Source organism: Panicum virgatum, chromosome 7N, assembly GCF_016808335.1.
Source record: "Panicum virgatum strain AP13 chromosome 7N, P.virgatum_v5, whole genome shotgun sequence".
Taxonomy (NCBI): domain Eukaryota; kingdom Viridiplantae; phylum Streptophyta; class Magnoliopsida; order Poales; family Poaceae; genus Panicum; species Panicum virgatum.
Window position 1 is genome coordinate 31,798,490 of NC_053151.1, and position 13,028 is coordinate 31,811,517.

The 13,028-nt window shown below is 56.3% G+C and overlaps 1 protein-coding gene across 1 annotated transcript; it reads left to right on the forward strand.

Annotated features, from left to right (window-relative positions):
- The first annotated feature begins 5,097 nt into the window (after positions 1 to 5,097).
- On the forward strand, positions 5,098 to 9,540 carry LOC120682362 (putative lipoxygenase 5). The gene is made up of 7 exons (XM_039964218.1): positions 5,098 to 5,725; positions 6,188 to 6,724; positions 6,915 to 7,238; positions 7,396 to 7,481; positions 7,601 to 8,013; positions 8,129 to 8,395; positions 8,521 to 9,540. Exons 1-7 carry the CDS (start codon positions 5,338 to 5,340, stop codon positions 9,272 to 9,274), a joined length of 2,769 nt encoding a protein of 922 aa, XP_039820152.1. The 5' UTR covers positions 5,098 to 5,337; the 3' UTR covers positions 9,275 to 9,540.
- Positions 9,541 to 13,028: the final 3,488 nt, after the last annotated feature.

The following is a 13,028-nucleotide window of genomic DNA, read 5'->3' on the forward strand; positions in this document are numbered from 1 at the left end:
TCCATCCGACGATGACTCCTCCTCCTCGCCTCCGGTTCGGTTCTGCACCGTTTCGGCCTAGCTGCAGTAGCTAGCGAGCTGCGAGCCAATGCAAACAGGGTGCCTGACTGACTGGTTGATGCAACCTGGATGCGACGGGACGGGGGTGCTCCGTCCTCCTGGCAGGCAGGATCTATCTGTAGTTCTGTACCTGGCTATTTCCCCTTTGGGCGTCTAGGCCCTTTCCACACTGGCTGGCAGTAGTGCACCCACACCCACCCGCCAACCGTGTGTTTGGTTGGGGGTTGGGGCGGGTTGGGATGGAGCGAACCCGCTTCTATAGTTGTTTGGATGGAGATGAGGAGAGTGGGTTGGCTCCAGAGGAGAATATTCCCCTCAGATGCGGGTTCCACTCCTCTCTCAAAATCTGGCGAACGGAGCCGCTCCAACCGCGTCAGTGTCTCCCGTCGCCCTCTCCGTCTTCTCCGTCGCACCTCTCTCCTCCCTCCGCGCCCACGGCGGCGGCGAGCAGCGGGCCGAGCTCACGGCCGCGGGACGGCGGGACAGCGCTCCTCCGCCGCACCTCTCTCCTCCCTCCGCGCTCATGGGCGAGCACCGCGCTCCCTTGCCCCCTGCTCGAGCGGCCGCGACCATGGGCGAGCGTCCGTGGCGGCCGAGCTCGCCCGCGGCTGCCCGCGCCCGCGGCGGCTCGTGCCCGGCCAGGGAGGGGAGGGAGAAGGGGGTGGGGGTCGGCGCCGGCCAGGAGGTGGTCTGCGGCGGAGCGGCGGCCCGCGGCGGCTCGCGCCCGGCCAGGGAGGGGAGGGAGAAGGGGGTGGGGGGGCGGCGCCGGCCAGGAGGCGGCCCGCGGCGGCTCGCGCCCGGCCAGGGAGGGGAGGGAGAAGGGGGTGGGGGGCGGCACCGGCCAGGAGGCGGCCCGCGGCGGCTCGCGCCGCAGAGGAGGCCGGGGCCGGCGAGCACCGCAGGGCAAGGCGGGGGGCCGGGCGCACGGGCTGAGGGAGAAGATAAGGGAGAGAAAAAAATAAAAAGAAAAAAGTGAAAGGTTGACAGGTGGGGTCCATTGGTGGCAAATGGGACCCTCATTAACGGTGTTATCGTGCCATCCAACCCGTATTCCCAATTCCTCCAACCAAACATGAAATGGGTTCACTCCGTCCCCAAAATCAAAAGTACAACCAAACAATAGATGGGTCGGCTCCGTCTCCAAAATCCGGATTGGATCCAACCCAACCCATTCATCCCGCAACCAAACACACGAAGAGTTTTTGCGTGTGATTTGGAAACTGCTGCCGGTGTAGTGTAAGCTAGCTCGCCAGTCAGCTGGTGCGGTGCAAGCCTTTTGCCGCATCTGTGCTTAGATTGGGCGCAATGATTTGTCAGTCCACCATGCATGACGATGCGTCGACGGCGTGTTGTGGAGCCGTACGTATCTGGTGTTTAGGCTGTATCTTCTTTTTGCTTGGGCGGTTATCAGGATATGCGACGCAAGTGCAGAGTTTGAAACCAATGGCAGCAGCCGCAGGTGTCGGTTCCGGGCAGGAAAAAAAGAGTCGCCTTTCATTTATCTCGACTTTTCAAGGTCGATACAACTTTGTTTGACTACTAGTTCCGGTACACACCCCTGAAAAAAAAACTAGTTCCCGTAAATACCGCTGAAAAAAACTAGTTCCGGTACATACGGGACGTCGCCCCGGCGGCCCGGCCCTAAGAAATGCGGCAGGAATTCTATTGTTTCTAGAGCCGCTTGTGCTCCCTGTAATTTACAGCTCGCGATTTGCAGCCTATCCATGCAAAAAGTTTTATAAATAGACTTCATTTAGTACTCCATATATGTGTGTCGAAATATTTGATGTGATGTTTTTTTTGTGTTTACGGGGTTGATGGTGTGAGTATCCATCTGACACTTGCAACTTGCAATTGTTGTTTCTCGGGCCCACACATATTCAGTGGTGCAGCTTGACTTTTGGAGTATCAGTTTAAGAATTAGAAGAAAACATTAACTAAGATTCAACAAATTAGTTAAATAATAAAGAAGGTATCGTCTGCTTGTATAATTAGTTACGCTCCTGTAATCTGTGGTTGTGTGATTGTTCATGATCAGAGTTATGAATCTTCCAGACATACATGGTGTTCATATTTCGGTGCTTAAATAGAAAGATTGTAGCAAATATCATATCAAGCGCCCATGTACATGTACTCCCTTTCAACCTAAATTAGTACAACCTGGTAGGTGCCTCGATGGTAGCATATTCTATTACCCCTTGTTTAGTTGCAAAGTTAAAAATTCCAAAAAAAATTCGGGCACCTGCATGGAGAATTAAATCTAGATGAAATAAAAAACGCATTGCACAATTTGTCTGTAAAGCATGAGATGAATCTAATTAGGACGTAATTAGACGCTAAATTGCTACAGTAATGCTACAGTAAACAATCTCTAATGATGGATTAATTAGGCTCATTAGATTCGTCTCGCGATTTACAGACGAGTTTTGTAATTTATTTTGTAATTAGTCTATGTTTCCTACTTCAAATATAAGAAGATACTCTTCCAAAAATTTTACACAGCGCAACTAAACAAGGACTTGCTGAGGCTCATCATCAAGTGGTGCAGGATAAGACCCTCTGCAACCTAGTATATGGCAAGAAAAAACGTCACTTTTTTTTTGTTTTGGTAGGTACTCTTTCTATGCCTACTACACCGGAGAAACCCTATTTGGGTGCCTGAGAGAAGAAAATATCAATTTTTTCAGATCCACAAGACTCCTGGTCCATTCCGAAAAACAGTTATCAATCAATTTTAGTAGATCTTTTTGCGCTACCCTATGCTAGACTAGCATATAAGTATATGAAGATAAGACGCTACACACTTTAGAATTAGGAAAGCGATGGTTGAACTATTTATGGCAGTACTAATAACCTCTTAAAAAGAAGGAACTATTTGTGGTATTCAGATGTATTTTCAGGTGGAAGTGAGTTCATTAAAAAAAATTCTGCCAAGATGACTTCTTCCTATCAGCACTACTGCTATTGTGGACATTAAGATGATAGTTGTCATAGCCTCATAGGTCAGGTAGAGCACATCATGTGGCAACTTGGTTTTATTTGTTTAATGTTGGGGATTGGACTTTCGAGTCAAACCCTCACCCTCAGAAATGCTCCATAACCTGTTTGCAGGGCCACAACGAAATGGAGCCAAGTATACCCGAAGGTACCGGATGAACTCTAAGAAGCGGAAGCTCAGAAACCATGACCTTCGGTCCGAAGGATATAACCATCTGAAGGCCGAAGACAACGAATGGCAGCACAGAGGCGCAAGCCCAAAAATCAATACCTTCGGAACGAAGGGTGCCACTTCCTTCGTGCCGAAGGTGGCGACCGGCCACCCGGAAGCATAAACTCGAAGATCAAGACCTTCGAGAAAAGATTCCACGACCGGGAACAAGGATGACGGCTGGTCGATCGAAGGAACCTCCATGACCCAAACTCCCGGAGGTACCCGAAGGTTGTCATATCCTTCATCGGCTGAAGACATGTGAGCAAAACGTGAATATGTGAGAAGGTCGGATCAGTACACCTCCCGAATACGTGAGAAGGTCGGATTTGTAAACCTCTCACCTTGTAATTTTACCCCGGAATCGGCTAAGAGTGAGCTGTAAATGAGTTGGGAGGGGGCAATTTAGGAAAACTTGGCCGAGGGCTAGGGATATAAATAGCCCCCTTTCTCCACAGTGTAAATGGTTGAATTTTCTGATTATTATTGGAGAGTTCGACACCTACTTTCATTGTCATCTTGCTTACTGTTCATGCTCCCTGTCTGGGCATCTAAGAAGCAAAGATCCCAATATTCAAAAATGGTATGTATGGCCATGCAATTTAGCAACGGGCTTGTGTCGTGCTTGCCAAAAGTGCCTTTAGCACAGGGCGTTAACGGTTGCCACGTAAGCTCGCCATTATAGGAGAAACATACTTTATGAGTACTCTACATACGTCACATTGGTGGTCGACCATATACACATATATCGTGAACTTTGTCCCCTTTCATCCAAATTCCCAAGCTACAGAGGCTGTGTTTAGTTCGTGAATATACAAAATCTTATTGCTTTTAATTCGCCGCAAATATGGTTCTGGCTCCATCTACATGTAGAGACGTACGTTATGCCTAAATGACCTTTTTAAACGGGGAGGAATAGCAATTCTGACAGCCATCAGTATATATAAAAAATCTGACAGCTATCATAGTATCAGAAAGAATCTGACAGCCAAGAAACCGTGATGATTCTCTGTTTTTTCAACAAGAGTTATGAAATGGCGATCCTCCTCCGAAACGCAGCGTTTTTTGACCGTCGTGCAACCAACCCCTCCAGCTGGTAAAAAGCCGACTAATTTTAACTGATTTGTTTGAATCAATTGTATTATGTGAGGGAGAATAAATCGGAATAAGTGGAAAGCACACGGAGCCGAAGCCGAACAGAGGGATTGATCGATGAGTCCACGCCGGGGCAACCGGGCAAGGCATCATTGTCCGGATCACCAGCCCCAGACACGCCCCGCAACGAACGCGCACGCTCGCTCGCTCGCGTCGCGCACCTGAGCTGCGCCGAAGCCTCGGCCCCGCGGCTTCCGCCTCTCCTTTTCTTCCCCCACCGCCCCGCGGCGCATCGGACGCATGCAACACGTGTGGCCGGCGCAGGAATCCCCCGCAGCCCCCGAGCGGAGCCCGGGCGAGCCACGACCAGCTCGTCGGTTGTTGCTCGCCCGGGCCCGCCCCTCCCCCCCTCCCCCCGGTCCTCCCTTCGAGCAAGGTTATGCTGGCTGTAAGAATTTTTTTTTGTCTATTTTTCAAGTATAATGGTTTAGTTCTTTATTATTAATACATAGTCTATATGTTTTTCTCACAAAATTTCTTTATTCTTGTATCGAAGTCCGCTGTAAGTTTACAACTCACGCCCTCTTTCTCCCCTCTCCTCTCTCCTCTGCCTCATCATCCAGTCTCCTTGGAGCTGCTATGATACTTACTCTCGCTTACTCGCTTACTCCCCTGACCCGAGACCTCCGCGCGCGCGGGCGGCGCGCCCCCGCCGCCTATATATGGTGCTCCGCCCAGTGCCGGAAAGGTAGCTCGCGCAGACTGGTCCGAAGCCAGCCAGCAACGGAGTGAGAGGAGAAAAAAAAAAAGAAGAGAAAGGAAACACTCCGGAACAACTCCCTCCGGCAGTCCGGCCTCGCTCGCCGCTGCTGACGCGAGCTGTCTTGACCAACCTTAACTGCTACGATCAATCGATCGATCGGTGGCGAGGGAGGGAGGGAGGGAGGAAGGTTCCGGTTGCAGCACCGCAGCACATGGCGCCGCCGGCGATGGAGATGCTGGGGAGATCCTTCTTGCCGGGCCGGGCGAGCGCGGCGGGCCGGGCGCGAGGAGGCGGGCCCTGCTTCGCCGCGGCCGGGCGGGAGGGGAGGAGGAGGGGGAGGGGCCCGCTGCGGTCGGCGGCGCCGGTGGGGGCGCTGGCCGAGCGGGTCGTCGTGACGCCGGCGCCGGCGGAGAGGTCCGGGGCGGCCCCGCCGGAGGAGCCGCCGCACCCGCAGAGCGTCGCGTCGCGGGCCGTGGTCACCGTGCGGCGGCGCCGCAAGGAGGACGCCAAGCGCCGGGTCGCCGAGCAGCTCGACGCCTACGCCGACAGGGTCGGCCGGAGCGTCCTCCTCGAGCTCGTCAGCACGGAGACCGACCCAAGTAAGTAAGAAAAAAAAGGCTTCCGTGATCCTTCCGAGTTCCACCACCACACCACCCCCGCCGCCGCCGCGCGATGCTTCCTCCTCCGCGGCGCCTTGGAATTCCATGGCGCATCCCTGCGTTGCGTTGCATCTTTGAATTGTCCCCGCACAATTCGGTTCCCTTTTCCTTCCCTCCTCTCCATCAGAATTTCCATTGGCTGCTTTGAGCTTCATGGAACCCGCTGCAAGAATATTCCAGCTGGTGCGCCTTGACCTCTGGGGCCTTGTCTCCCCCGAGTCATCATTTCCAAATGGACAAGCACGTGGAGCTGTCTCGCTCGCTCGATTTGATTTGCGTCGAAAGCTGCGAATTTTTACCGCATCCCACGAGCGCATCGATGCTATAGTTTGAATGGAATTTTGCAAAGCGAGGCAATGAGCTAGTATCTGACTGAATCCTCGCTGAATTTGGTGGTGACAGGAAAAGGGTGCCCCAAGAAGAGCAAGCCATCGGCGCTGCTGGGGTGGTTCGAGAAGAAGGACGTCAAGGCGGAGCGGGTGGTGTACACGGCGGAGTTCGCCGTCGACGCGTCCTTCGGCGAGCCCGGCGCGGTGACCGTGCTCAACCGGCACCGGCACGAGTTCTTCATCGAGAGCATCGTGGTCGAGGGCTTCCCCTCCGGCCCGGCGCACTTCACCTGCAACTCGTGGGTCCAGCCCGCCCGCGTGGACCCCCGCCCGCGCGTGTTCTTCACCAACAAGCCGTACCTGCCGGACGAGACGCCGCCGGGGCTGCGGGAGCTCCGGCGGCAGGAGCTCAGCGACCTGAGGGGCGAGGGCGCCGCCGCCGCCGCGGCGGGCGGCGAGCGCAGGCTCACGGACCGGGTGTGGGAGTACGACGTGTACAACGACCTCGGCAACCCGGACAAGGGCGCCGGGTTCGCGCGCCCCGTCCTCGGCGGCGACCAGCTGCCGTACCCGCGCCGGATGCGGACGGGCCGGCCCAAGACCGTCACAGGCAAGCCCCCGCTTTCCCTCTCACCGGCGGCCTTCTTCATCGGTCGCCACCGCCAGCCATCGGTCCAATAAATTCCGCGACAGCTACAGTGGCCGACCTCGCATGGCGGGAGGCCGCCGTCGTGCGTAGCTGTCGCATCCGAACCACCCGATCCCGGCGACGCTGACCCTTTTCCTGGCGGCCCGTGCAGACGATCGCGCGGAGAGCAGGGTGGAGTACCCGGAGCCCATCTACGTGTCGCCGGACGAGGAGTTCGAGGAGGGCAAGAACGAGATGCTGTCGGAGGGCGCGCTCAAGGCGCTGTTCCACAACTTCATGCCGCTGCTGGTGAGCTCCGTGTCGCCGGACATCCGCGACTTCGCCGGCTTCCACGACGTGGACAACCTCTTCAAGGAGGGCCTCCGGCTGAAGCAGACGCTGCAGGACCAGCTGTTCCAGAAGATCCCCTTCGTGCGCAAGATCCAGGAGAACAGCGAGGGCCTCCTCCGCTACGACACCCCCGACATCATCAAGAGTAAGCGAGCAGCCATGCCCATGTCCATGTCCATGCATCATCCTCGACGATCCATGGAGATCCGATACGATAAGATTCGGAGCACGACGGCATTGCTGTACTGACGCTGTCGTTGCTTTTTTTTTTCCTTTCCCCCCCCTCCCCTTCCGTGTGGCAGAGGACAAGTTCGCGTGGCTCCGCGACGACGAGTTCGCGAGGCAGGCGCTGGCTGGCATCAACCCCGTCAACATCGAGCGTCTTCAGGTAAGCCGTCGCCGTCACGCCCGGACACGCCGGGGACACTGAAACCGCCCGCGGAGTGGAGCCGAAAGGCGCCGCCGTGCTTGCTTGCCGCTCACCTGTCGCGCGCGTCCCCTCCGCAGGCGTTCCCGCCGGCGAGCAAGCTGGACCCGGCCGTGTACGGCCCGCCGGAGTCGGCCATCACCGAGGAGCACATCGTCGGGCAGCTCGACGGCATGTCGGTGCGGCAGGCGCTGGAGGACAGCCGGCTGTACATGCTGGACTACCACGACATCTTCCTGCCGTTCCTGGACCGGATCAACGCGCAGGACGGGCGCAAGGCCTACGGCACACGCACTCTCTTCTTCCTGACGGGCGCGGGCACGCTCAAGCCCATCGCCATCGAGCTCAGCCTGCCGCCCATGACCGACGGCTGCAAGCGCGCCAAGCGGGTGTTCACGCCACCCGCCGACGCCACCAGCAACTGGTTGTGGCAGCTCGCCAAGGCGCACGTCTGCTCCAACGACGCCGGCGTCCACCAGCTCATCAACCACTGGTACGTGCGTGCGTGCGCCTCTGCACTGTCAGTCCTGGCTAGAGGCGTCTCTGCATTTCCATCAGAACTCAAAACTGACCGCCTCCATCGATGGATGCGCTGCCCGTGCGTGCAGGCTGAGGACGCACGCGTGCATGGAGCCGTTCATCATCGCGGCGCACCGGCAGCTGAGCGCGATGCACCCCGTCTTCAAGCTGCTCAAGCCGCACATGCGGTACACGCTTAAGATCAACGCGCTGGCGCGGCAGATCCTCATCAACGGCGACGGCGTCATCGAGTCCGGCTTCACCCCCGGCCGCTACTGCATGGAGATGAGCGCCTTCGCCTACCGGGAGCTCTGGCGGCTCGACCAGGAGGGCCTCCCCGCCGATCTCATCAGAAGGTACCCCGCCGCACATTGCAATGCCGTCCATTGCATTGCATCGCCGGAAAAAAATGCTTCCGATCTGAAATGTTCACAAAAAATGTGCAAATTTCTCAGTTCATGTGTTTCTTCTTCTTTCACAGAGGCATGGCCGTCGAGGACCCGACCCAGCCGCACGGTCTCCGGCTGCTCATCGAGGACTACCCGTACGCCGCCGACGGGCTGCTGCTCTGGTCGGCCATCACGCGGTGGTGCGACGCCTACGTCGCCATGTACTACCCGTCCGACGAGTCCGTGCGGGGCGACGCCGAGCTGCAGGCGTGGTACGGCGAGGCCGTGCGCACGGGGCACGCCGACAAGCGCGACGCGCCGTGGTGGCCGCGCCTGTCGTCGCCGGCGGACCTGGCGTCGCTGCTGACGACGCTGGTGTGGCTGACCTCAGCGCAGCACGCGGCGCTCAACTTCGGGCAGTACCCGCTGGGCGGGTACATCCCGAACCGGCCGCCGCTGATGCGGCGGCTGGTGCCCACCGAGGGCGACCCGGAGCACGCGCACCTGGTGGCCGACCCGCACCGCTTCTTCCTCTCGGCGCTGCCCAGCCTGACGCAGGCCACCACGTTCATGACCGTCATCGACACGCTGTCCACGCACTCCGCCGACGAGGAGTACCTCGGGGAGCGCCCCGACGAGGAGTGGACGGCCGACCCGGCCGCGCTCGCGGCGGCGCGGCAGTTCGTGGACGAGGTGAGGCGCGCCGAGGAGGAGATCGCCCGGCGCAACGCCGACACCGGCCGCCACAACCGCTGCGGCGCCGGCGTGCTGCCGTACGAGCTCATGGCGCCCACGTCCGGCCCGGGGATCACCTGCCGCGGCGTCCCCAACAGCGTCACCATTTAGTTCTCGGTACAGCGGCAGCCGTGGGCGGATAACGGAGATGATTCGGAAGTGCATTTTCCCCCCTGCCGAGGAGAAACCTTAGGCAGAAGCAGATGATTTTAGCCATAATTCTCCCCCATTAATTTGGGTTCGGGGATCCGAATAGGAGGATCTTGATTTTGACACGGGGAGGGAGGAGTTGATATTGTAGAGTGGGGTGTAAATAACACAATCAATTGAATATAGCCCATATAATATAGAGTTCTCAAGAAAAATTTTCGGTATCAGTCTTTAATATTTTTTTTAAAAGAACGACACTCGACAAGTGTGTTTCTATTAATATAGTAGGAAAAAAATATAAAATTATACTCCTAGGCGGTCATAATCAGGAAAAGAAAAGGAAAGAAAAAACAAAAACAGCTCAGGATGGTCGGATTGGGACATCGACGCAAGCCGCACAGAACAAGCACTATCGCAGCATCCACCCGCATCCCAAACTCATGTAGTCATCGAAACCTTAGGCGGGACCCAAAGTTGACAAAAAACAAAGGAAGCAGACACCACCACACCAAGAAGGCCACCGCCATGCAGGACCCTTCGTCGCGATGCCGCTGCAACAACACACACCTCCCGACGGAGTGAACAACATCAGATCCGGGCCACTCGCAGACTGCCTCGCAGTCGCCGCCGCGACACCACAACGCGCGGGGGCCTCGCCGCATCCGCCGTTGGACTCCACCTCTCGTGTCACCTCGAAGAGAACACCACGCGCGGGGGCCTTGCCACGCCCGCCATAGTACTCCCCGCCCCGGATCCGTCTCAAAGATTACCGTCGGAGTGGTGAGCAAAGATGCCCCGTTCCCTCAGATCTGCGCAAACCACCAAGCCGTCGCCGTAGGCCGACTTCGTCTCTTTGCTTCACCCTCACATTTAGCCACCGCCGCCAAAGCAGCAAGACAAGGAAGTCGCTTGCGCCGTCTTCCGACGTTGTACCCCACCGGGTGGCCCCAGCCAAGCTGAGCAACCCGTCGCAGTCCGCTGCAAGCCCAGTTGTCGAACGATGCCGTTGCCGCAAGCGCCGTCCTCCGACGCAGTCCCACGCCGCACTGACCGTTGCCAGGCAACGCCAGTCGCCGCAGTCCGCTGCAAGCAGCCAACCGGCCAACAGGCGACAACCCCTGGCCGCCACCAAGTCAGTGATCACCTCCGCGAGGCTCGGCGACACCCTTCCAGCTTGCCACGCGGCAGAGATGTCGACCCCGGCTGAACCCTCAATGGACAAAGGACCGGCAAAGTCACAAACCGATCTGGGTTTCAAGAGGCGACACCTCCAAGAAGGGGACGACGCTGAATGCGCCGCCGCCGCTCGTCCAGAGGACAGGGTTTTCACCCAGAGAACCCCGTGCAGCAGGGTTGTCGCTCCAAAATGACACCCCCAACAGAGAGAACGACGTCAAGGACGTCGCCGTCATCCCACCAGCAAACGCCGGCAAGGGCTTTCGCCCGGAGCATCCCTGAAAGTGATCGGGTGCTCTAGCCTAAGAGGGGGAGGGGGTGAATTAGGCACTAATAAAAATTTAGATCTATGGCTCCAACTAGTTTGCATAAAACTTAAACTAAAACATGCTATCTAGATGTGCAACTAGGTTGTTCTAGTGTGAAACCCATATCCCAAAAGAGTTTAGCAACCTATAGCCTTTCCTATCAATAAACTACTCTATGAAAGTAAAGGCATATAAAATACTAGTATAAAATGCGGAAGCTTAAAGAGCGGGATATGGGATAGCAAACTCTTGACGCGGGTGTTTATCCCGTGGTTCGGTTAGCCACAAAGGCACACCTACATCCACGTTGTTGTAGCACTCACTAAGAGTATTGCTACTCGGCCACCAAGTCTCTTCCGTGAACACAATCACGGTCACCTTGGCCCCGGGTTCCGCTAAGGAGCTTCTCCACAAAGGATGGGGGTCTCCACGTCCCCCCGCACAAAGATGTCGTCGCCGCTCCACACCAAGTCGGAGGGTCGATGGCGTTGCCGGCGAGCTTCAAAGCTCTAAGGTGCTGGCGCACCAAGCTCTTGTTTTGGTTCACTAGAGAACCACAGCACAAAGGCTCAAGACCTTGCAATCACTCTCACTAAGAGCTAACCTTTACACAACACTCTCAAAGTGTGCTAAGGGCTAAGGATATGATCTTGATGCTTTTGTATGGCTTGGAGATGTTCTTGGGTGTGTGTGGGATGTCCAGCAACTCCAGCAAGCTTCAAATGGCCGGGGTGAGGCGTATATATAGGCCACCAAGTCTTGTAGCCGTTGCTCCAACGGTCAGCAAAATTCTGCGTACCACCGGATGAACCGATGCCTCTGGCAGGGGTAGCGTCGGTTCATCCGGTCACTCATAACTCGAAGTAGCCGTTGAACTCCTGACAGCTGACACAGTGACCACCGGTTGAACCGATGCTTTGTACCGATGCATCACCGGTTCATCCGATGCTTAAGAATCTTCTCCTGGACGCTGACGTCATTACACCGATGGTATGCACCGATGCTTCACCGGTTCAACCGGTGCTGAAGAATCTTCTCCTGGGCTCTTGACATCGTCTCTGTAACATAGGACGCCCAATGCACCGATGCCCCTTTTTGACTCGTCGGTTCATCCGGTGCCCATAAGCTGACTTGGCTTCGATTTCCTTCTGCCATGGCGTCGGTTCTTCCGACAACCATCGGATGCACCGATGCTTCATGCGTCGGTTCTTCCGGTGCTTCAGACCGAAGAGCCTTGCTACGCCTATCTTTTCTTTCTTTTTGTCATAACTTAAACTTAAAAGCCTGAGAATGGTCATCTTAACAATCATATTAGTCCAAGTGTTGTGTTGTCATTCGATCACCAAAAACACTCGAAATGGCATAAATGGTGCCATGTTCGTTTCAATCCCAAACCAAAGTTGCATGCGCACGGCATGGCAAATCAGCACCAATGCCCATGACAACCCCTCCAGGGCGACACCGCCACTGCGCCACCATGCACCATGCCGCAGGAACCCCACCTCCGCCTTGCTCGCCGCAGCAGCGCCGAACATGGCACCGCCAGCAGTGCCGAACATGGCACCGCCACTGCTCCTCGCAGGCCTGCACACCTCCGCTCCCGCAGTCCACAGGCAGCCGCCGCCGCGCCGCAACCGCTCCTGCCGCCTCCGCGACCGCAGCCCAGGCCCCCACCACGCCCGCCGTAGACCGAAGCTGGCAGTGGCGTCTGGCCATGCCGCCTCCTGCGCGCATCCGCCTCTGTAGGGTCGAGATGGCAGACTAAAGGGGGGTGAACAGTCCTTTCTAAAACTAATTGCGCTGGCTAACTGAAACTTATGCGGAATTGAAACTATTCGCTTAGCCAAGACTTCACTCATATAACTATGACTCTAAGGCACCTCCAAAAAGATCCTACACAAAGCAAATGGAGTGCCAAGCTAGCAAGAACTCTCCTGACAATTCTAATGTCAAGCCACACAAATCTAAGCACTAGTACTTCACGAACCGGGGGAGCTCCTACACAATTCTAATGAGCAAAAGCACAAAGCCAAACCTAAGCTCACTAGATGCTCAAGGACAATGAAGCGTCCCCTCATAAGAGAAGACTTAAATGTGTTACAAACATCAGTCCCAGGAGGCTGATGACACATTTATTACATCAGATGGTTAATTACCGTACAACTCTACGCGGTAGTGAGCAGAGAAGCGCCACTATCGCGAGGATTACAATCCACACACACGCAACGATA

Bases quoted from the DNA above. Each gene is read 5' to 3' on its own strand.
- LOC120682362 (XM_039964218.1), top strand. From the start codon at position 5,338: ATGGCGCCGCCGGCGATGGAGATGCTGGGGAGATCCTTCTTGCCGGGC. The intron at 7,239-7,395 runs GTAAGCGAGCAG...TCCGTGTGGCAG, and splicing joins CACCCCCGACATCATCAAGA to AGGACAAGTTCGCGTGGCTC. The intron at 7,482-7,600 runs GTAAGCCGTCGC...TCCCCTCCGCAG, and splicing joins TCAACATCGAGCGTCTTCAG to GCGTTCCCGCCGGCGAGCAA.